Here is a 24,725-nt window from a genome sequence, read left to right as displayed (position 1 = left end):
CAGTCACAACCTCCTTTCCCTAGCTACTGATTCCATTTCACTCTCTGGCCACTGTCTGAGACTGAATCAGATTGATCGCAACCTCAGTGTCCTATTCAATCCTGAGCTGTGCATCAGATCCCATATCCTCTCCATCACAAAGACCGCCTACTTCAACCTTCGTAACTGCCACCGCCTCAACCCATCTGCTGCTGAAACCCTCATTTATTCATTCGTCACCTCCAAACGCAACTATTCCAATGCTCTGCTGACCAGCCTCTCATTCTCCACCCTTCATAAACATCAGCTCATCCAAAACTCTGCTGCCCATTTCCTATCCCACACCAAGTCCCGCTCACCCATCATCCCTGTTCTCGCTCATCTAAGTTGACTCTCAGTCCCCCAAAGCATCAAATTTAAAATTGTCATTCTCATGTTTAAATCACTTCATGGCCCCTCCCTGTCTATGTGACCTCCTCCAGTCCTCCCCTCCTGAACTCTGTTCCTTGACTCTGGCATTTTGTGCATATTCCCCTCCTTTGCTCCACCATTGATGGCCATGCCTATAAGCTGTCTAGGCCCCATGTTCTAGAATTTTCTCCCTAAACCCCTCCACCTCCCTCTCCTCCTTTAAGACTCTTCTTAAAACCCATCTGACAAATTTTTGCTCAGCCCTCCTAATATCTTCTTTGTCTCCATCTATTTTTGTCTGATTACACCCCTGTGAAGTGCCGAGAGATGTTTTTCTACGTTAAAGACGCTATATAAATCCAAGACGTTGTTATTGATCAGTCATCTGCATGAAGCTGTGGTGTCTCTGGAGAGTGCAACCCTCTTTAAAGGTTTACAAAATAAGTGAGGCTAAAGAAACCAAGAGAGCCCACTTGTCAGGCTCTCCCATAAATAGATTTTGAGTTGGTGGTGGATATTTTAAAGTTGATTTTTCCCAATAGGTAACATCTTCAGGTCTGGGGCATGCATCTGAGAGCATCCCTGGCCATTAAAAAGAAATGGAGCACCTAGTGTGACTTGGGTTAGCCGGACTGTTGAGCAAGTCTTTTTTTGCCTCAGAAAACTGTTTTATTGTATAGAAATTTTCTTCCAAAAGTGTTCTATGCTCCAATAAGTTTTTTTCATCTGGTAGAAGATTTTCTTCTCATCACTGTTTAGAACAGCGGTACTTCTGAGATGTGGCCATCATGGCCTTCCAACCCAAGGAACAAAACTCTGATTTCTACAGGCCTAGTTGGAGTTCCTTTTGCAGCTGCAAAGGGTTCTATCCATAGGGATTAAGTAGCCTTGGCCTGGAAGCACCACTTAGGGGAGAGAGGCCACGTCCACCCAATTGTGAAGTGTTCTGCAGCCCCATCCCCTTCTCGGGTGAAGGATCCTATAAAGGAGTGACATTACAACAAATGTATGGGCCAGGCACATCACCCATTTGGGTTGGTTTTTACCTTTTCAGTTTGAATTCCTAAATAAGGGAAGAGAGGAATTGGTTAACTTTAGATCATTTAGGGATCTTGCTGTGGGAGACATAGCCACTGAAAGAACTCCACTGTTGCTTTCTTAGGTGATGGAGATGGTGTCCCATCATAGAATGGTTACAGCATGGAAGAAGGCCATTCGGCCCATCAAGCCCATGCCGGCTCCCTGCAAGAGCACTTCAGCTAGTCCCACTGCCCCGTCCTTCACCCGTAGCCCTGCAAATTTATTCCCCTCAGGTACTTATCCAATTCCCTTTTTAAAGCTGTGATTCAGTCTGCCTCCACCACCCTTTCAGGCATTGCATCCCAGATCCTAACCACTCGCTGAGTAAAAAAGTTGTTCTTCATGTCGCCTTTGGTTCTTCTGTCAATCACCTTGAATCTGTGTCCTCCGGTTCTCGACCCTTCTGCCAATGGGAACAGTTTCTCTCTATCTACTCTGTCCAGACCCCTCATGATTTTGAATACCTCTATCAAATCTCCTCTCAATCTTCTCTGTTCTAAGGAGAACAACCCCAGCTTCTCCAGTCTATCCACGTAACTGAAGTCCCTCATCCCTGGAACCATTCTCGTAAATCTCTTCTGCACCCTCCCTAAGGCCTTCACATCCTTCCTAAAGTGCGGTGCCCAGAATTGGACACAATACTCCAGTTGAGGCCGAACCAGTATTTTATACAGGTACATCATAATTTCCAAGCTTTTGTACTCTATGCCTCTATTCATGAAGCCCAGTATCCCGTAAGCTTTTTTAACTGCTTACTCAACCTGCCCTGCCACCTTCAACGATTTTTGCACTTATACCCCTAGGTCTCTCTGTTCATGCACCCCCTTTAAGATTGTACCCTTTAGTTTATATTTCCTCTCTTCATTCTTTCTACCAAAATGTATCACTTCGCACTTTTCTGCGTTAAATTTCATCTGCCATGTATCCGCCCATTCCGCCAGCCTGTCTGTCAACTTGAAGTCTATCACTATCCTCCTCACTGTTCACTATACTTCCAAGTTTTGTGTCATCTGCAAATTTTTAAATTGTGCCCTGTACTCCCACATCCAAGTCATTAATATATATCAAGAAAAGCAGTGGTCATAGAACCGACCCCTGGGGAACACCACTGTATACCTTCCTCCAGTCCGAAAAACAACCGTTCACCACTACTCTCTGTTTCCTGTCACTTAGCCAATTCCGTATCCATGCTGCCACTTTTATTCCATGGGCGTCAACTTTGCTGGCGAGCCTATTATGTGACACTTCGTCGAACGTCTTTTGGAAATCCATGTACACCATGTCAACCGCATTGCCCTCATCAACCCTCTCTGTTACCTTATTAAAAAACTCTGATCAAGTTGGTTAAACACGATTTGCCTTTAACAAATCCGTGCTGGCTTTTTTAAAATTAATCCACACTTGTCCAAATGACTGTTAATTTTGTCCCTGATTATTGTTTCTAAAAGCTTCCCCATAACCGAGGTTAAACTGACTGGCCTGCAAGTTGCTGGGTTTTTTAACAAGTGTGTAATATTTGCAATTCTCCAGTCCTCTGGCACCACCCCCGTTTCTAAGGAGGATTGGAAGATTATGGCCAGTACCTCTACGATTTCTTCTTTCACTTCCCTCAGCGTCCTAGGATGCATCCCATCTGGTCCTGGTGACTTATCTACTTTAAGTACTGCCAGCCTTTCTAGTACCTCCTCTTTATCAATTTTTTATCTAGTATCTCCTCTACCTCCTCCTTCACTGTCTATGGGAGCATCTTCTTCCTTGGTGAAGATAGATGCAAAGTACTTATTTAGCACCTCAGCCATACCCTTCTGCCTCCATGTGTAGGTCTCCTTTTTGGTCCCTAATTGGCCCCACCCTTCCTCTTACTACCCGTTTGCTATTTATATGCCTATAGAAGACTTTTGGATTACCTTTTATGTTAGCTGCCATCCTATTCTCATACCATCTCTTTGCCCCTCTTATTTTCTTTTTCACTTCTCCTCTGAACTTTCTATATTTAGCCTGATTCTCAGATGTATTCTCGACCTAACATCTGTCATATGCGCTCTTTTTCTGCTCAACTTGCTCTCTATTTCTTTCGTCATCCAGGGAGCTCTGACTTTAGTTGCCCTACCTTTCCCACTAGTGAGAATGTAGCTCGACGACTCAAACTATTTCCTCTTTAAAGGCAGCCCATTGTTCCATTACAGTTTAGCCTGCCAATCTTTGATTCCAATTTACCCGGGCCAGATCCGTTCTCATCCCACTGTAATTTCTCTGCAAACTTGCTCCTCCATATATTTCCACTAGTTAGTGACCTATAGAATACACATAGTAGTGTAATGGCACCTCTATTATTTCTTAACTCTTGCCATATCGATTCTATCCTTGACCCCTCCAGGACATCCTCTCTCTCCAGCACTGTAACATTCTCCTTAACCAATACTGCCACGCCATCTATCTTTCCTGAACACCTTAAATCCAGGAATAGATAATACCCAAGCCTGCCCTTTTTTGAGCCAGGTCTCCATTATTGCCACAACATCATATTCCCATGTGGCTATTTGTGCCTGCAGCTCACCAACCTTGTTTACTATGCTTCGTACGTTCACATACATACACTGTAAACCTATCTTGGACTATCCTGTGGTCTCTCTTAGTCTGACCCCACCTCATAAGAACATAAGAAATAGGAGTAGGCCATTCGGCCCCTCGAGCCTGCTCCACCATTCAATAAGATCATGGCTGATCTACCTCAACTCCACTTTCCTGCACTATCCCCATATCCCTTGATTTGCTTAATATCCCAAAATTTATCAATCTCTGTCTTGAATATACTCAACGACTGAGCCTCCACAGCCCTCTGGGGTAGAGAATTCCAAAGATTCACCACCCTCTGAGTGAAGACATTTCTCCTCATCTCAGTCCTTAATGGCCGACCCCTTATTCTGAGACTGTGACCCTTGATTCTAGACTCCACAGCCAGGGGAAACATCCTCCCTGCATCTACCCTGTCAAGCCCTGTAAGAACTTTGTATGTTTCAATGAGATCACCTCTCATTCTTCTAAACTCGAGAAAATATAGGCCTAGTCTACTCAATCTGTCCACATAGGACAATCCCCCCATCCCAGGAACCAGTCTGGTGAACCTTCGTTGCACTCCCTCTATGGCAAGTATATCCTTCCTTAGGTAAGGAGACCAAAACTGTACACAATACTCCAGGTGTGGTCTCACCAAGGCCCTATATAATTGCAGTAAGACGTCTTTACTCTTATATTCAAATCTTTTTGTAATATAGGCCAACATACCATTTGCTTTCCTAATCGCTTGCTTTACCTGCATGTTAACAAATCAGTGATTCATATACAAGGACACCCAGGTCCCTCGGAACACCAACATTTCCCAATCTCTCACCATTTAAAAAATAATCTGCTTTTCTATTTTTCTTACCAAAGTGGATAACTTCACATTTCTCCACATTATATTCCATTTGCCATGTTCTTGCCCACTCACTTAGTCTGTCTATATCCCCTTGAAGACTCTTTGCATCCTCCTCACAACTTACATTCCCATCTAGCTTTGTATCATCAGTAAACTTGGATATATTACGTTTGGTCCCCTCATCCAAATCATTGATACAGATTGTGAATAGCTGAGGCCCAAGCACTGATCCTTGCTACAGCCTGCCGACCCAAAAATGACCCGTTTATTCCTAATCTCTGTTTTCTGTCCGTTAACCAATCCTCAATCCATGCGAGTATATTACCCCCAAACCCATGAGCCCTAATTTTGTTTAATAACCTCATGTGTGGCACCTTATCGAATGCCTTCTGAAAATCCAAATACACCACATCCACTGGTTCCCCTTCATCTATTCTGCTAGTTACAATCCCAAAAAACCCTTAACAGATTCGTCAAACATGATACCTTGCTGTTTCTTACTTTAGTGCTATCCGTCTCTTCCAATCCTTTGTGCCCTTTGTTTCTCCTAATGCTACATCCTGGTGCCCATCCCCTGCCAACTTAGTTTAAACCCTCCCCAACAGCACTAGCAAACCTCCCCGCGAAGATATTGGTACCGGCTCTGTTGTGGTGCAGCCTGTACAGGTCCCACCTCCCCCTGAACCAGTGCCAATGCCCCAGGAATCTGAAGCCCTCACTGTTGCACCAACTCCAGCCACGCATTCATCTGCTCTATCCTCCTATTACTGTACTCACTCGCGCGTGGAACCAGGAGTAATCCACAGATTACTACCTTTGAGGTCTTGCTTTTAATCTCTTTCCTAGCTCCCTGAAATCTGCCTGCAAGACCTCATCCCTCTTTCTACCTATATCGTTGGTACCGATATGGACCACAACCTCTGGCCGCCATCCCCCCTCAGAATGTTCTGCAGCCGCTCAGTGACATCCTTAACCCTGGCACCAGGGAGACAACATACCATTCTGGAGTTATGTCTGTAGTCGCAGAAACTCCCGTCTGCTCCCCTAGCTATTGAATCCCCTACTACATGGATTTACAAAAGGTAAATCGTGCTTCACTGATCATCTGGAATTTTTTGAGGATGTAACTGGTAAAATAGATAAGGGAGAACCAGTGGATGTGGTGTATTTGAACTTTCAGAGGCCTTCGATAAGGTCCCGCATAAGAGATTAGCGTGTAAAGTTAAGGCACATGGGATTGGGGGCAAGGTATTGACTTGGATAGAGAACTGGTTGGCAGACAAAAAGCAAAGAGTTGGAATAAACGGGTCTTTTTCCGAGTGGCAGGCAGTGACTAGTGGGGTACCGCAGGGATCGGTCCTTGGACCCCAGCTATTCACAATATATATTAATGATCTAGACAAGGGAACTAGATGTAATATCTCCAAGTTTGCAGATGACACAAAGCTGGGTGGGCGTGTGTGCTGTGAGGAGGATGCCGAGAAATTCCAGGATGATTTGGACAGGTTGGGTGATTGGGCAGAAGCATGGCAGATGCAATATAACGTGGATAAATGTGAGGTTATCCACTTTGGTGGCAAAAACAGGAAGGCAGATTATTATCTGAATGGCAATAGATTGTGAGAAGGGGAAGTGCAATGAGACCTGGGTGTCCTTGTGCACCAGTCGCTGAAGGTAAGCATGCAGGTGCAGCAGGCGGTTAAGAAGGCAAATGGTATGTTGGCCTTCGTAGCAAGAGGGTTCGAGTACAGGAACAAAGATGTCTCGCTGCAGTTGTACAGGGCCTTGGTGAGACCACATCTCGAGTATTGTGTGCAGTTTTGGTCGCCTTATCTGAGGAAGGATGTTCTTGCCATGGAAGGAGTTCAGCGAAGATTCACCAGGCTGATACCTGGGATGGCAGGAATGACGTATGAGGAGAGATTGGGTCGATTGGGCTTATACTCGCTGGAGTTTAGAAGAATGAGAGGGGATCTCATTGAAACTTATAAAATTCTGACAGGACTGGACAGACTAGATGCAGGAAGGATGTTCCCGATGGTCGGGGAGTCCAGAACCAGGGGTCACAGTCTAAGGATAAGGGGTAAGCCATTTAGGACAGAAATGAGGAGGAATTTCTTCACCCAGAGAGTGGTGAACCTGTGGAATTCTCTACCACAGAAGGCAGTAGAGGCCAATTCATTAAATATATTCAAGAAGGAGTTGGATACATTTATTAAGGCTAAAGGGATCAAGGGATATGGGGAGAAAGCAGGGACCGGGTACTGAATTTGAATGATCAGCCATGATCTCATTGAATGGCGGAGCAGGCTCGAGGGGCCAAATGGCCTACTCCTGCTCCTATCTTCTATGTTTCTATTTTTACTTTTGCTTTCCCTATCTTCCTCCTCCCCCCACCCTGTACAGCTGAGCCACCCGTGGTGCCGTGGACTTGGGCTCTGGCTGTACTTTCCAGAGGAACCATGGCCCTCACCAGTACTCAGAACAGAATACTGGTTGGAGAGCGAGTTGCACTCCGGGGATTCCTGCACGACCTGCCTGGTGGTCCTCTTCTGTCTGGCGGTCACTTATTCCCTCTTTGCCTGCACACTCCTTAGCTGCAGGGAGACCACGTCCTGAAACGTGCTATCCACGTAGCTCTCAGCCTCGCCGATGCACCGCAGTGACGCCAGCTGCTGCTCGAGCTCCTCCAGCTGACGACACTTCCTGGACAACCATGTCCAGGACATGGTAAGCGTCCTGGATTTCCCACATGGCACAGGATGCGCATTCCGCGGGGCTGAGCTGCCCTGCCATGCCTTTATTAATTGACTATTAACTAACTTTACAGAAACTTAAGACTGAGATGTACCTAATTCAAGTTATTAATAAGTTATTAACAGTTAATAATTTAATGTAGTATTAACAGTTACTAATCTCCAAACTCATGCTTTATCCCTAACCAGCAATTTAACCCCGGCTCCTAACTTGAAGAGCCCCTCTCCGACCGGGCTCTTTAGCAGAACTTAGCAGAAATAAACTTAAAACTTAAAAACACTCACCAGCTACTCACCAATCAACCCCTTCCCTTGTGCTGACATCAGTTTAGGATTTTTACTCTGACGTCGCTGTTTCAAATTCTGCCTGTGTTGAGTCGCTGCGCTCTTTATCCCCGCTCAGCTCTCGATTCGCTCCCGCTCAGGTCCGCTCCTTAGATCATAAAGGGGTCATTCTTTACATTATTTAAAGTACAGATTGATTCTGCTTTATCTTGGATCTGAGGGACTTGTATTTCTCCTTTTGCAGGAGTTTAAAATGGCTTCTCTTGAACATATTCTTGCAGTACACCCATTTCCTGTGATTCAGAAAAAATAAGAGCACCCAGTGTGTATGGCTGACTCCTCGACAGTGCACTGTGTGTGTCATGACCTTATACATAATGATATTTCAGTACCAGAAGCATGGAGTCAGCTGTAGTGGTACTTCAGTTGAAATATGAAGCTGATATCCAGATATCTGATATGTGCCTGTCGCTGGTCTTGGATTTGCAAAGCAGTATCTGCAAGGCACTGGTGTAACAGTATGAATCTGCTGCTGGATCTATGTGAGTACTGTAAATTAGGCAGTAATTTTGCAAGGTGATGGGGAATATCTGTTCTATTTGTTGCCTTGCTGCGATAATGCAACATTTAAAAAATGTGCAAAATGAAGAAGTGGATGCACCTGCTTTTCCACTCATAATCAAAGGTGAAATGTCAGGATTTTTGAAGCAATTAATTTAAATCATGGGAAATATACCACTCATTCTTGTATCTTTTTGATGTATGTGTTTGCAAATTGCCATTTAATTCTAATCACCAATTAATAGTAATAAAGCTTCATTAGTGAAACACTTTAAAGGATCTCTACCCTTGTGATCTTTCCCAGTTGACTTCTGGGCTAATCCTGTGGTACAGGCAGCTGTTGGATTTATTTGACGAATGAAGATATTATAAGGTGGATGGGCTTTCTGGAATTCTTTCATTATAGGATTATAACTGAAATGCAACCAGGACATTCCAGTAACAGAAATGTACCCAATGGTGTTATTCCCACAAAGATGCAATGAAAGTCATTAACATTGACAGCAACGTAATTTGGTAATTTAGGTTTATTTCAGTACCAGAAGCATGGAGTCAGCTATAGTGGTACTCCAGTTGAAATATGAAGTTGATAGCCAGATATCTGACATGTGCCTGTATGATGATTGACTGCATGTGTTATATATCTTACTTCGGACTGTAGATCTAAGAACTTAAAGAATCGTTTGCTGCTTCACATGACAGATTCAACTGTGTTCATAACCTTTCTGTTAGCAATACACAAAATATTTTTTAAATTTCTCATTGTTTTAAAAGACAAAAATTGTGCTTCTACTTTTTTGTGTTTACTGTTAGAGTTTGTAATTCAGTGCCTATAATTTATTTTGGACTTGAATAATGCAGCTATTGACTCCTGTCCTTCCAGTGTTTTTGAGATGCTACTTTGTGATTCTAACCGTTTAAGAAAGAATTATTATGAGAGATCTTACGATCGTACTAAATAATCTGTATATGACTTTTCCATATTTCCTTTTCACTAATCCGTTCTGTAGCCCAGATGGATAGTGCACCAAAGCCTGTAAACAGAAATCAATTAAAATTCAATGGGATGATGCTGATTTTACCCATAATCCACAGCAGATTTTTTGCACACAAATCCTTGTCTTTTCTGGAGATTTGTTGTGTTTTTGACTCTGCTATGCTGCATTTTCAGAGGACCTCGCTGTTGGGAACATTTTAATTTGGCCTCGAATGCAGCTCTAAACTTGGAAGTATCTGCTTTACAGAAAAACCACCAGAGCCAGAATCCTCCACCTCACAGCCTTCCGCATCCAGAATCGGGCAACTAGCATCCTTTCAAGTGTTTGTGTCCTTTGTAATATGCAGCGTCCTTGTCCTCAGTCAGTTTTGCCCACCTTTCATTGCTAGGCAATATAGACCTTTCTGAGTCTTAAAGTATTTGTAGGTCTGGATCCTCTTACAAATTTATTTTGACAAGACTAGTCTGTGAATGCACCAATCTGTACAAATCATTAATGGGGAAGGGCGATCTAGGGGAAACGTCCCTATGAGTCCTTGAGCAGTTCCATTGCAAATAGGGGCCACGCCTATGAAAGCTACTCCAAAGATGCTGGGAAATCTGCACCTCCACCTATAGTTTGGATTCCTGGGGTCAGCGCTCAGGCTGGTTTGAAGTCACAACTCTTCTTCCACCCCACTACCTTCCCCCACCCCCAGAGTTTGCAGTGGCGTCACTTCAGGACATTCACTGTAATTAATACTGCTGGACTGGCCGAACAGGGAGGGATCCTATGGTCTCCATGGCAGCAATAAAAAAAATTGTGTTTTTGCAAATACATTTTTAACATTTTCTTATTTTCTTCTATCAATAGAGCAGCTCTTTAAACCAAAAGTATTTCCACATACTTTCCTTCACCTTTGAAAGACTTGCAGTAGCTCACTAGGAATAATAGCCGTAAGCCAGTCATTACTGAACGTGCCCTGCTATGGGGGCTATTTGTCAATTTCTTGCAGAAGGCCTCTGAGTTTTAATTGGATGCCCTCCACATCCTTGTTTAAAACCCCTTCAGTAGCTGGTGGTCCGAATGGGCCAGCTCAACAAAGCGTAAACACACAGGCAGCAATGGAATCCTGTGGTATACATCATCCATAGCTGGATACTGAATCCACAGATGTCAGATTTATTCTCGCATTTGGACTTTCACAAAGTATTCCTGTTACATAGAAACATAGAAGATAGGAGCAGGAGTAGGCCATTCAGCCCTTCGAGCCTGCACCGCCATTCAATGCGATCATGGCTGATCATCCAAGTTCAGTACCCGGTCCCTGCTTTCTCCCCATACCCCTTGATCCCTTTAGCCTTAAGAAATATATCCAACTCCTTCTTGAATATATTTAATGAATTGGCCTCTACTGCCTTCTGTGGTAAAGAATTCCACAGGTTCACCACTCTCTGGGTGAAGAAATTCCTCCTCATTTCTGTCCTAAAAGGCCTACCCCTTATCCTTAGACTGTGACCCCTGGTTCTGGATTCCCCAACCATCGGGAACATCCTCTCTACATCTAGTCTGTCCAGTCCTGCCAGAATTTTATAAGTTTCAATGAGATCCCCTCTCATTCTTCTAAACTCCAGCGAGTACAAGCCCAATCGACCCAATCTCTCCTCATACGTCATTCCTGCCATCCCAGGTATCAGCCTGGTGAATCTTCGCTGAACTCCTTCCATGGCAAGAATATCCTTCCTCAGATAAGGTGACCAAAACTGCACACAATACTCAAGATGTGGTCTCACCAAGGCCCTGTACAACTGCAGCAAGACATCCTTGTTCCTGTACTCAAACCCTCTTGCTATGAAGGCCAACATACCATTTGCCTTCTTAACCGCCTGCTGCACCTGCATGCTTACCTTCAGCGACTGGTGCACAAGGACACCCAGGTCTCGTTGCACTTCCCCTTCTCACAATCTATTGCCATTCAGATAATAATCTGCCTTCCTGTTTTTGACACCAAAGTGGATAACCTCACATTTATCCACGTTATATTGCATCTGCCATGCTTCTGCCCAATCACCCAACCTGTCCAAATCATCCTGGAGTTTCTCGGCATCCTCCTCACAGCACACACGCCCACCCAGCTTTGTGTCGTTCTCAAATTTGGAGGTATTACATCTAGTTCCCTTGTCTAGATCATTAATATATATTGTGAATAGCTGGGGTCCAAGGACCGATCCCTGCGGTACCCCACTAGTCACTGCCTGCCACTCGGAAAAAGACCCGTTTATTCCAACTCTTTGCTTTCTATCTGCCAACCAGTTCTCTATCCAAGTCAATACCTTGCCCCCAATCCCATATGTCTTAACTTTACACACTAATCTCTTATGTGGGACCTTATCGAAAGCCTTCTGAAAGTCCAAATACACCACATCCACTGGTTCTCCCTTATCTATTTTACTAATTACATCCTCAAAAAATTCCAGTAGATTAGTCTAGCAGGATTTACCTTTTGTAAATCCATGTTGACTTTGTCCGATCCTGTCACTGTTTTCCAAGTGCTCTGCTGTTACATCTTTTATAATGGACTCTAGCATTTTCCCCACTACCGATGTCTGTAATTTCCCGTTTTCTCTCTACCACCTTTTTTGAATAGTGGGGTAACATTAGCTACCCTCCAATCCATGGCTACTGTTCCAGATTCCATCGAATGTTGGAAGATGATCAGCAATGCATCTACTATTTCTAGGGCCACTTCCTTAAGTACCCTAGGATGTAGATTATCAGGCCCTGGGGATTTATTGGCCTTCAATCCCATTAATTTCCCTACAAATACTGATTTCTTTCAGTTCCTCCCTTTCATCAGACTCTATGTTCCCCGACATTTCTGGGAGGTTATTTGTGTCCTCCTTTGTGAAGACAGAACCAAAATATGTATTTAATTGGTCTGCCATTTCTTTGTTCCCCATTATAAATTCCCCTGATTCTGACTGCAAGGGACCTACGTTTGACTTCACCAATCTTTTTCTCTTCACATATCTATAAAAGCTTTTACAGTCAGTTTTTATGTTCCCTGCAAGCTTACTCTCATATTCTATTTTCCCTTTCTTAATTAATCCCTTTGTCCTCCTTTGTTGAATCCTAAACTGCTCCCAATCCTTTGGATTACTGCTTTTTCTGGCCAATTTATATGTCCTCTCCTTGGATCTTATGCTAATGGTAGATGGTAATGGTAGAGTGAGGGATATGCCGGGCCATGAGGTTACAGATTGTGGTGGAATACAATTCTGATGCTGCTGATGACCCACAGCGCCTCATGGATGCCCAGTTTTGAGCTGGTAGATCTGTTCTGAATCTATTTAGCACGGTGGTAGTGCCACACAACACGATGGAGTGTGTCCTCAGTGTGAAGACGGGACTTCGTCTCCACAATGACTGACTGTGCGGTGGTCACTGCTACCAATACTGTCATGGACAGATGCATCGGCGACAAGTAGATTGGTGAGGATGAGGTCAAGTAGGTTTTTCCCTCGTGCTGGTTCTCTCACCACCTGTCGTAGGCTCAGATTGGCAGTTATGTCCTTCAGGACTCGGCCAGCTCGGTCAGTAGTGGTGCTACCAAGCCACACTTGGTGATGGACATTGAAGTCCCCACCCAGAGTACATTCTGTGCCCTTGCTACTCTCAGTGCTTCTTCCAAATGGTGTTCAACATGGAGGAGTATTGATTCATCAGCTGAGGGAGGGCAGTAGGTGGTAATCAGCAGGAGGTTTCCTTGCCCATGCATGAGACTTTATGGGGTGCAGGTCTGGAGTCAATGTTGAGGACTCCCAGGGCCACTCCTTCCCAACTATATACCATTGTGCCACCACCCCTGGATGGTGATGGAGGAGTTCGGGACATTGGCTGAAAGGTATGATTCTGTGAGTTATGACTATGTCAGGCTGTTGCTTTCCCAATTTTGGCACAAGTCCCCAGATGTTGGTGAGGAAGACTTTGCCGGGTCGACTGGGCTGGGTGTGCCGTTGTTGTGTCCATAGCCGGTGCTGAGGTCGCTGCCGCGTGGTCCGTCTGGTTTCATTCTTAGTTTTTTGTAGCGGTTTGGTACAACGGAGTGGCTCGCTAGGCCATTTCAGAGGGTAGTGAAGAGTCAACCACATTGCTGTGGGTCTGGAGTCACATATAGGCCAGACCGGGTAAGGACGGCAGATTTCCTTCCCTAAAGGACATTAGTGAACCAGATGGGTTTTTACAACAATCCAGTAGTTTCATGGTCATCATTACTGATGCTAGCTTTTTATTCCAGATTTATTTAATTTAAATGCCCCAGCTGCGGTGGGATTTGAACTCCTGTCTGGATCATTAGTCCAGGCCTCTGGATTACTAGCCCAGTGACATTACCACGGTGCTACCGTTCCCTCTTGTTAACTAAACATTGCATTTTATCTTAAGTTGTCATGTCAGACTAAACTGTCAGTTGGCTTGTTAAACTATACCCCTCTTGATCACAATTACCATCCTGATTTTTGTTTTTATTAGAGAAGTCTGTGAATCAGTCAGCATTTTCAATCAGAATGCGATCAAATGTTGCAGTTTGCACGGTTCCTTCACAACTTCAGTTTAGTTTGATGCTGACCATTGGTTTCATTTTCTTGATAATTTTTGGCTTCTAAGCTTATTGTTGGGCCATCTATTGTAAGCCTCGTGCTGACTTTAATATTCACCACGTCATCATTAGATACTCTGCAGTCTTCTATTCACCTTGGCGCTATTGCTGTTATCCATCAGTGTCTCACCAAATGTAATACAGGATTGAGAATTTTCTAGCCCCTGTGTCTGCGTATGAGCAAAGGGTGCAGAAATTTACTCTAGTAATAGGTATTGTACATTTCTATCGTTATCTATACTGCGGTTGAGTTCAAGAAAAAGCTTGCATTTATATAGCATTAGGACATATGAAAGTGCTTTGCAATAAACAAATTACTTTTTGAAGTGCAGTCACTATTATGTAAGCCAACATGTTTTCAGCAGGCACAGACATGAATGGGTCGAATGGCCTCCTTCTGTGCTGTAAATTTCTATGATTCTTTGAAAACCCAACAATGGTTCCCCTACAAATGTTAATTTGTTACCCCCTACCTTTGGATTTGGGTGAAACATTCCACCTAGGGTCTAAAGATAAGGATTTCTGAAGCAGGCTGTGAAGTGACACCTTCAGCAGTAATCATCCTTTGCAGTCTAGAATATGCAAACCAAGAAAATGGTTGCTGATGTTCCATAGATTCTGTTTTTGTAACATGAAACACATATTTTCAGTTGTTTTTGTCTTGCAGAGTTTATCGCACTGTGAACTGATCACAGACGATGGTATCCGTCACCTAAGCAACAGTCCATGTGGCCATGAAAGACTTCAGGTTGTAGAACTAGACAACTGTCCTCTCATCACTGATGTGACACTTGAACATCTGAAGAGCTGTCACAACCTGGAGAGAATAGAATTGTACGACTGTCAGCAAGTCACTCGGGCAGGAATCAAAAGAATAAGGGTAAAGAACGACTTTGGCTCAGCTTTAATTGAAGCTTATTGGTTGAACTGAGGGGTAAATGCAACACTTGGTATGGTACCAGGCACGTCCTAGGTTTGCTGTCTATCTGGCCCATATTAGCTGACCTGAGCAGGGCAACGGATAGCGTGCTATTGCATTAGCTGAACTGGAATGGGGAAAACAAATTAGCTGCTTCTCATTACTATCCAGTGACCCTTGCCAGTGGTATGCTTGTGTAGACATTGGGTGGAGAGAATTTAGAATCAACAGTGATCTTGTCTGTGGTTAAATACTCCATGAATAGTACTTCTCTGAAGTCACCCATGGACGAGGCACTGGAGCGCCATTACAAAAAGAGGGGAGAAAGTGAAAGGGAATCCTGGTTAAGAGTTAGATAAAGTGTAAAAAGGAAACTTGCCTGTACATATTTTTGTAAATGCTGAATTCTTAATTTTTAATAATTGCAGTGTAGGGAGAGTGACATAAGAAAGATGAGAGGCTTTTCTGCAACTTGTTTCCAGAAATGTAGAATACCTATTTCTATACTAAATTTCAGGGCCTTTTGCTGAAACACAGATATGGAGGCTCGAAAATGTAGGCCTAAGTAGAAAGAGATATTTACATTTTTTTCAGCACTTCAAAACACATTTTCAGTGATTATGTTTTAACTCGTTGGCCTTAATTTTTATGGGGGGACGGGAAAGGTGTGCACAAGCCCGATAGCAGGCAGCGAACCTGGACGTGGGCCTCATTTGAATAGAACTTCCTAGAGTCCTGCCCGTCACCTGGCCAGGCGGCCAACACATATTTCAGGAATATCATGCTTGACAAACCTGCTGGAGTTCTTTGAGGAGGTGACAGATATGGTGTATCGGGAAATTACGTCCAAAATGAACTTGAAATTGCGCTGGTTATTCTGCTAAAATTCATTTGCATAATCAGAAACGTAAAATCTTCCATGAACCGGTGCAGTCGGGCAGCATAATAGAATGTAATTGTTATTTTTTTCCTTTCCATTAAAAAGTATTCCTTGATGTAGTTAAGAGTGGTAACCTGGTGTAGTAATGCAGCTGAAAATGGGATTATCACCAAAAATAAGATTTTTAATAAGAATCCTTGACCTGAGTAACCAGAATTAAAATCACTGAAAACGAATTTTTAAAAAATACACTGAACCATTTAATAGTTTCATTGGTGTACACAAGTCCGTTTCTTAGTAAATAAAACTTTTTTTGTATCAAAATATATTTAAATACATGCCTGTGCGCCTAAGAAAATGAGCGCAATTTGAAGAGCCTTCCTGAACAAGCGCCATCTCGTGATTTCAACCTGGGGGTGTGGGCGGCACCTGATTCGAGCAAATTGAATCTTGAACCAGCGGAAAAGATCGCGGAAAACATGGACATATGTGATTTTGGGTGAAACTTGTTTAAAATTCTCCGATCGTTCGCGCTGGTTCGGCTGATTCTACCCGGATTGCGCTGATCTAACTAGCAGAATCTTGACCCCAGACTCTTTCCTGTGATTGGGAACATAGATGTAAGCTGTTTAGGATAGAGAACAGGAGAAACTGTTTTGCACAGAGGGTTGTGAGGCTGTGGAATGTACTACTGGAGTTAGTGATTGAAGCAGAGACTATGTCAACACTATGGAAATGGATGTGCTTTAAAGAGCTGTGGCATATGTCTGTGATTCTGATGCAGCTGATTCTGAAGGAATTGTAATGTTGAGCATTCCCATGTTAAAATGTTTTTAAATACATTCACAACTTTCTTGAAAAATGTGCCTTAAACAGATCGGTAAAAATGTAGAGTACAGAATACTCCATGAAAGTTTCCAAGTTTTTTTTGTAACTGAAAAGGAGTATATTGCTCCTTTTGATCCTAATAATTTACCCCATATGCTGTATGTGTTCTCTTAAGTCTGCTTTCTGTGATCCAGTGACCCACTTTTCTGCAGCATAATCCAAAACCTCTGAGATGCTGTAAGTTTGCTTTGTCCTTCTGTTTTTATGCATTTTGTGATCAGGCCATGGTCTGGTAATTATTAGTTAGTACTTCAATTCTCCTGCTTTTTAGTTAAGACGTTTGTGGGGGAAGATTTCCACTGTTAACTATTTATAGCAAAATTGTAAACGCTTGTATAAAAATAATTTACATCTTTACTACAGTGCACAAATATTTGCTTCGATACCCAAATAAGAACCGTTCCGAGTGATTACATTGCTAGAAAAGTACAATACTGAGACTAACCAAAAGAGGTGGCAGTAGAGTAATGAATTTTATTCATTATTCAGAAGGATCATGTTGCTAAACATGGATCACTCATGCGCCAAAAAAAAACCCTGAAAATAAAAGCTTTATGGATCAATTTCTAAGGAGCCACTGGTTAGGCCACTCCATGCCGAGTACAAATGCGCGAAGCGTGCACTGTGCAGGCTCCACTCATTCATACTTGAAAATTAAAGTCAGGGTCTTACAACAAGCGTAAGACCCCAATTTGCATATTTAAGCAGCCTCCTGTCGGCTTTATGCGACGGGATGGTCGCTAATTTTCAGGCCTGCCTGAAAATTGCATCAGGCAGGCTTTAGGTGTCAGGTCCCCCTTCCCCCTAATTTTTCAATTGCTTGCTGCTTGTATTTCAGGCAAGAAACAGGTGGTCAGCATTTGAAAATCGCCCCCAATGTGCAAAGATAATGCTGTGTGTGAATGTGATGAACTCCTGTAGCCAAATAGCCCGGGATTCCCACTACCCTGGCTCACATAAAAAGCGACCAGTTGGATGAAATATCAGAGCAGTGGGCCGTTGGAATCGCAACGTTAGTCACTGTATTCAGGGAGGCAGGGTAAGGAGAAAAAATTGGAGGAAACCATGTGAAGTAGAGAGAAAACCAATGCAACAGAAAAAGTATTTGTTCAGGTAAGCAGACACACACTTGAGAAATGACGAGCTTTATAGAAGCCACATGAGATTGAGAGGATGCAGAAAAAGTGCACGTACAAAAGCAAGCAAGGATTCATGAGATGGAAAGAAAAGTAAATATAAATTTGATAATGTGATTAAGAAAAGCTACAAGATAGAGTATGCTGGAAATATGTAAGGGCAACAGTAGAAGAAAAGATGACCAGCATATTACTTGACTGTTTCCTAGCTTGTTCTTTCATATTAATCTTTATCTTCACTTTAATATTTTCCATCAGTGTTGTGCACTGATGTACTTTTTTCCACATGGGCAGCACTTTTTTTGTCAACCATTTGTAATTCCTTCATAAATCCTTCTACAGCTCATAAAAGCCCAATTTCCTTTTTGAGTGCAGAGACCTTCTGCATTATTTTATTATAGTTCAAAACATAGGTTCAAAGACTCAATAAATACCACGAGATTCAAAAATTTTCCTTGTTGCTGTGAAAATTGTTCTGTTTTCTTTACATTGGCATGTTACAATCAATACATTGCTAACTCTTGTGTAATTTAAAAACCTTGTATGCACAGCCAGATTCTGGCATCTTATAATGTCTTCTGGAGGGTGATGCTTTGGATCCCTACAGTGTGAATTGGCACCGTGGTACAGGAGGCCATTCAAGTAGGGGGAGCAATAAAAAATGTGGTAGTGGTAGGGGATAGTATAGTCAGGGGGATAGATACTGTTCTCTGCAGCTGCGACTGGGAGTCCTGAAGGCTGTGTTGCCTGCCCAGCGCCAGGGTTAAGGACATCTTGTGGCTGCAGAAGGAGCAGAGGATCAAGTTGCTGTGGTCTAAGTAGGAACCAACCACATAGGTAAAACTAGGAATGAGGTTCTGCTGAGAGACTTTGAGGAGCTAGGGTACAAATTAAAAAGCAGAACCTCAAAGGTAATAATCTCTGGATTACTAGCTGAGCCATGCGTACATTGGCATAGGGACAAACAGATTAGAGGTTTAAATGCGTGGCTCAAAGAGTGATATGGGAGGCACAGGTTTCAATTCATGGGGCAATGGCACCAGTACCGGGGAAAGATGGAGCTGTTTCATTGGGACAGACTCCAGTTGAACCGGGCTGGGATGGGTGCCCTGGCGATTCAAATAACTAGGGCGGTAGATAGGGCTTTAAGCTAATCAGGAGGAGGGAAGATTCAGATAAGGGTAAATTTAAAAACCTGAAGATAAAAGTCTATGGAGCAGGATAGCGATTTTGGTAAAATCCTGTGTCAGGAAGGGACAGAGAGTTTAATAATGGTAATAGGGTCTTAGCAACTAAGGCCACGTCAGGGAAAAACAGTAAAAAGTTAAAATTAAAGGCGCTGTATCTGAATGCACGAAACATTTGTAACAAGATAGATGAACTAATGGCACAAATAGAGATAAATAGGTTTGATCTAGTAGCCAGTACTGTGACGTGGTTGCAGGGTGACTAAGGTTAGGAACTAAATATTTCAGGGAATATATCGCCGTTCCTTCATCATCTCTGGGTCAAAATCCTAACAGCATTGTGGGAGTACCTTCACCACACAGACTTTAGCGATTCAAGAAGGCGGCTCACCACCACCTTCTTGAGGGCAATTATAGATGCGCAATAAATGCTGGTCTTGCCAGCGAAGTCCACATCCATGAATGATTAAAAAAAAGGGTACTTGATTTTTAGAAACGGTAGGATTACATAGGATATACGGAACAGAAACAGGTTATTCGGCCCAACCAGTCCATGCCGGTGTTTATGCTCCACTCGATCCTGTCTTTCCTCATCTAAATCTATCAGCATAACCCGCTATTCCCTTCTCCCTCATATGCTTGTCCAGCCTCCCCTTAAATGCACCTATACTATTCGCTTCAACCACTCCCTGTGGTAGCGAGTTCCACATTCTCACCACTCTTTGGGTAAAGAAGTTTCTTCTGAATTCCCTATTGGATTTCTTGGTGACTATCTTATATTGATGGCCTCTAGTTATGCTCTTCCCCACAAGTGGAAACATTCTCTCTGTATCCACTCTATCCAAACCTTTCATAACTTTAAACACCTCTATTAGGTCACCCCTCAGCCTTCTTTTTCCAAGAGAAGAGACCCAGCCTGTTCACCCTTTCCTGATACGTACACCCTCGCATTTCTGGTATCATCCTTGTAAATCTTCTCTACACCCTCTCCAGTGCCTCTATATCCTTTTTATAATATGGCGACCAGAACTGTACGCAGTACTGTAAGTGTGGTCTAACCAAGGTTCGATACAGGTTTAGCATAACCTCACTACTTTTCAATTCTATCCCTCTAGAAATAAACCCGAGTACTTGGTTTGCTTTTTTTATGGCCTTGCTAACCTGTGTCGCAACTTTTAGTGATTTGTGTATTTGTACTCCCAGATCCCTTTGTTCCTCTACCCCACCCAGACTCGCACCCTCCAAGTAATAAGTGGCCTCTCTATTCTTCCTACCAAAATGTAATACCTCACATTTATCTGTGTTGAACTTCATTTGCCAATTATTTGCCCATTCTGCAAGTTTATTAATGTCCTCCTGTAATTTGTTGCAGTCCTCCTCAGTATTGACTATCACCACCCCCCCCCCGCCTAATTTGGTGTCATCCGCAAATTTAGAAATTGTGTTTTTGATTCCAAAGTCTAAATCGTTAATTTAAATTGTGAACAACAGTGATCTCCGCACTGATCCTTGTGGAACACCACTACCCACCTTCCGCCACAGTGAATAGCTACCCTTTATCCGTACTCTCTGCTTTCTGTCTTGAAGCCAGCTAGCTATCCATTCTGCTACTTGTCCCCTGACTCCCCATTCTCTGACCTAATTCATTAGTCTGTTATGAGGTACCTTATCGAAGGCCTTTTGAAAATCTAGATAAGTTACATCTACTGCATTACCCTTGTCTAACCTCTTCAAAAAAATTCAATGAGGTTGGCCAAGCAAGACTTTCCCTTTTGAAATCCATGCTGATTGTTCCTTATATTATTTTTGGTTTCTAGATGTTCTTCTATTTTCTCCTTTAGTAGGGATTCCACTATTTTTCCTGCCACCGATGTTAACCTGACTGGTCTATTATTTCCTGGACATGTTCAATCCCCCTTCTTAAATATAGGTATTACGTTAGCTATCTGCCAGTCTTCTGGCACACCTTTTTCTAACAAATTATTAAATATTTGTAGCTCTTCCCTAGATTCTTTTAAAATACGTGAATGCAATCCATCCAGACCAGGGGTTTTATCCCCTGAGTTTCATTGGTTTATTTAATAAAGCCCCTCTTTTTATTTTAAATGCACTTAGCTCATTACTAATCTCATCATCCAATGTCATGTCTACCTGTTCTAGCTCCCTGGTAAATACTGAAGCAAAATAATTATTTAATATTTCTGCCATCTCTGTATCGCTACCTGTGGTATTGTCCTGTCTGTCCCTTAATTGCCCTATTCCCATCCCAACCTTCCTTTTTTTATTGATGTGCCTGTAAAATATTTTACTACTTTTTGTTTTAGCTTCCTTGATAATTTAATTTCATAGTTCCTCTTTGCCTTCCTAATTTTTTTTGACTTCTCTCCTAATCTCTTCGTATTCTCCCGTGTACTCCCCTGCTGTCCATGTACTTAATGTATGCCTCTTTCCTTACCCTCAATTGTTCCCTTATGGCTTTATTCATTCATGGAGTGTTTAGTTTGTTCTTTCCTTTTAGCGGAATATATTGTTCCTGCACTCTGTTGAACAGTTTTAAATGTTTCCCATTGCTGTTCTACATTGTTGTTTGCCAATATTGTTGCCCATTTTATTTTCCCAAGTTCTATTCTCATCCCCTCCAAATTAGCTTTTCTCCAATCTATTAACCTGGTTTTCGTCATACTTATGTCCTTCTCAATTATCATCTTAAAGTGTATTATATTATGGTCACTATTGCCTAGATGTTCCCCTACTTTTACTTCTCTTATCTGCTCTGGTTCATTCCCCATTACTAGATCCAATAGCGAATCCTCCCTTGTTGGGCTTTTTACATATTGGGTTAGAAAGGAGTCTTGTACACCTTGTACGAACTCCATTCCCTTATCCCCTTTACCTACCTCTTCTATCCAATTAATATCAGGTAGTTGAAATCCCCCATGATTATCATTCTATTTTTTTACTCATTTCCCTAATTTGTCTGCGTATTTCTTCCTCTACCTCCCTTCCATTATTAGGTGCTCTGTAGACTACGCCTATTAATGAGTGATCCTTTATTTTATTTTTATCTCTATCCACATGGATTCTATTTTTGGCTTGCTGATAGCTACGTCACTTTTTTTCTACTGCCGTTGTTATCCTAAGTACAGCTACTCCACCTCCCCTTTTTCTCTCTCTATCTTTTCTAAATATGTTATACCCTGCAATGTTTAATTCCCAGTCCTGATTTTTCTGTAGCCATGTCTCAGTAATCCCTACTATGTCTGGTTCCTCATAACGCACAATTGCCTCCAGCTCCCCTGTTTTATTATGGACCCTGTGTGCATTGCTGTACAGTTTAACTCATTTTTAATTGGATTTCCTCTCACTTTAGGTTTAACCATCTTTTTAGACTCCTGTTCTGTAACTCTATTTATTCCCTTGCCATTAATGTCCTCTCTTAATTTATTCTTTCCTATGCTCTCTTTTCCTGTTTTGTTTATATTTAGGCTGGTTACATTTCTTGTAGATCCCTCCCCCCATCTTACTAAAATGGAAAAAGAGGTGGGGTTGCCCTGATAATGAAGTATGAGATAAAGGCAATAGGGAGAAAGGATCTTTACCCAGAAAAAAAGGATGTAGAATCAGTGTGGGTGGAGCTATAAAATAACAAAGGGCAGAAAACACTGGTGGGCGTAGTTCATAGGCTCCCTAACTGTTCTCATAGTGTTGGACAGAGTATAAATCAGGAAATTAGAGGAGCATGTAACAAGGATGATGCAATAATTGTGGGGGACTTTAATCTTAATATAGACAGGGCTAATCAAATTGGCAAAGGTAGTCTGGAGGATGAGTTCATGGAATGCATTCAAGACAGTTTTCTAGAACAATATAGAGTCATAACAGCACAGAAGGAGGCCATTCGGCCCATCGAGTCCGTGCCGGCTCTCTGTAGAGCAATCCAGTCAGTCCCATTCCCCCGCTCTATCCTCGTAGCCCTGCAAGTTTATTTCCCTCAATTGCCTATCCAGTCTCCCCTTGAGTGTCTCCGTTTCCCCACTTCCGTCGGCAGCGAGTTCCAGGTCCTCACCACTCGCTGCGTAAAAAAGTTTTTCCTCACATCCCCTGTATCTCTTGCCCAGAACCTTAAATCTGTGTCCCCCTAGTCCTTGTACCATCAACTAGTGGGAACAGTCTTTCCCCGTCTAGCCTATCCAAACCCGTCATAATCTTGTACACCTCTATCAAATCACCCCTCAACCTCCTTTGCTCTAATGAAAACAAATCCAGCTTCTCCAACCTGTCCTTGTAGCCAAGATCCCCCATCCCCAGAACCATTCTGGTAAATCTCCTCTGCACCCTCTCAAGACCCTTCACATCCTTCCTAAAGTGTGGTGACCAGAACTGGATGCAATACTCCAGTTGTGGCCGAACCAGCGCTTTATAAAGGTTCAGCATAACTTCTCTACTTTTGTACTCAATACTTCTATTTATGAAGCCCAAGATCCCATATGCTTTGTTAACCACTCTCTCAATATGTCCCGTCATCTTCAGGGACCTATGCACATTAACTCCCAGGTCCCTCTGTCCCTGCACACTCTTTAAAACTGTGCCATTAAGTGTATATTGCCTCTCCCTGTTCCTTCTGCCAGAATACATCACCTCACAGTTCTCCATTAAATTCAATCTGCCACTTCTCTGCCCATTCTACTAGCCTTTCTATGTCCTGTTGCAGTCGATTGGTGTCATTGGCAAATTTAGAAATTCTACTCTGTATTCCAATATCCAGGTCATTTATATATTAAAAAAAAGCAGTGGCCCCAGCACTGACCCTTGAGGAACACCAATGTCTACCATCCTCCAGTCTGAAAAACAGCCATTTACCACAACTTGCTGTTTTCTGTCCTTAAGCCAATTCCTTATCCAGGCTGCCACTGACCCACCTATACCATAAGCCTCAATTTTGTTAACCAGCCTTCTATGTGGTACTTTGTCAAACGCCTTCCAAAAATCGATGTAGACAACATCCACTGCATTCCCTTCATCAACCCTCTTTGTTACTTAATCATAGAAACATAGAAGATAGGAGCAGGAGTAGGCCATTCAGCTCCTCGAGCCTGCTCCGCCATTTAATGAGATCATGGCTGATCATCCAAATTCAGTACCCTGTCCCTGCTTTCTCCCCATACCCCTTTAGCCTTAAGAAATATATCTAACTCCTTCTTGAATATATTTAATGAATTGGCCTCAACAGCCTTTTGTGGTAGAAAATTCCACAGGTTCACCACTCTCTGGGTGAAGAAATTCTTCCTCACACTGGCTTACCCCTTATCCTTAGACTGTGACCTCTGGTTCTGGACTCCTCCGCCATCGGGAACATCCTTCCTGCATCTAGTCTGTCTAGTCCTGTTTGAATTTTTTGATTAATGAAGAATGAGAGGGGATCTCATTGAAACGTATAAAATTCTATTAGTCAAACACGATCTGCCTTTTACAAATCCATGTTGGCTCTCCTTAATTAGCTTAAACCTCTCCAAGTGCCCGTTAATTTTTTCATTGTTTATTGATTATTGTTTCTAAAACTTTACCCACCACTGATGTTAAACTGACCAGCC

General features: G+C 42.7%; 1 protein-coding gene across 7 annotated transcripts in view; it reads left to right on the top strand.

Annotated features, from left to right (window-relative positions):
* The window catches only part of fbxl2 (F-box and leucine-rich repeat protein 2), a 321,753-nt gene that overhangs the window by 272,681 nt on the left and 24,347 nt on the right, over positions 1 to 24,725 (top strand). For 6 of the 7 annotated variants that reach the window (XR_015079120.1, XM_085993892.1, XM_085993891.1 and 3 more), the window contains one exon: positions 14,792 to 15,004. Coding sequence is in view for 5 of the 7 variants with exons in the window: in XM_085993892.1 (XP_085850018.1) it covers positions 14,792 to 15,004 (213 nt within the window). In the remaining 2 variants the exon portion in view is untranslated. Of the gene's footprint in view, positions 1 to 8,173; positions 8,472 to 14,791; positions 15,005 to 24,725 lie in introns of those variants that run through there. The other variant, XR_015079121.1, reaches the window with a different exon arrangement.

The sequence above is a fragment of the Somniosus microcephalus genome, chromosome 7 (genome assembly GCF_052327205.1).
Source record: "Somniosus microcephalus isolate GS21.2 chromosome 7, FLI_Smic_1.0, whole genome shotgun sequence".
NCBI classification, from domain to species: domain Eukaryota; kingdom Metazoa; phylum Chordata; class Chondrichthyes; order Squaliformes; family Somniosidae; genus Somniosus; species Somniosus microcephalus.
Note: the sequence above shows the minus strand (reverse complement) of the source record. Positions and strands in the feature narration are given on the sequence as shown.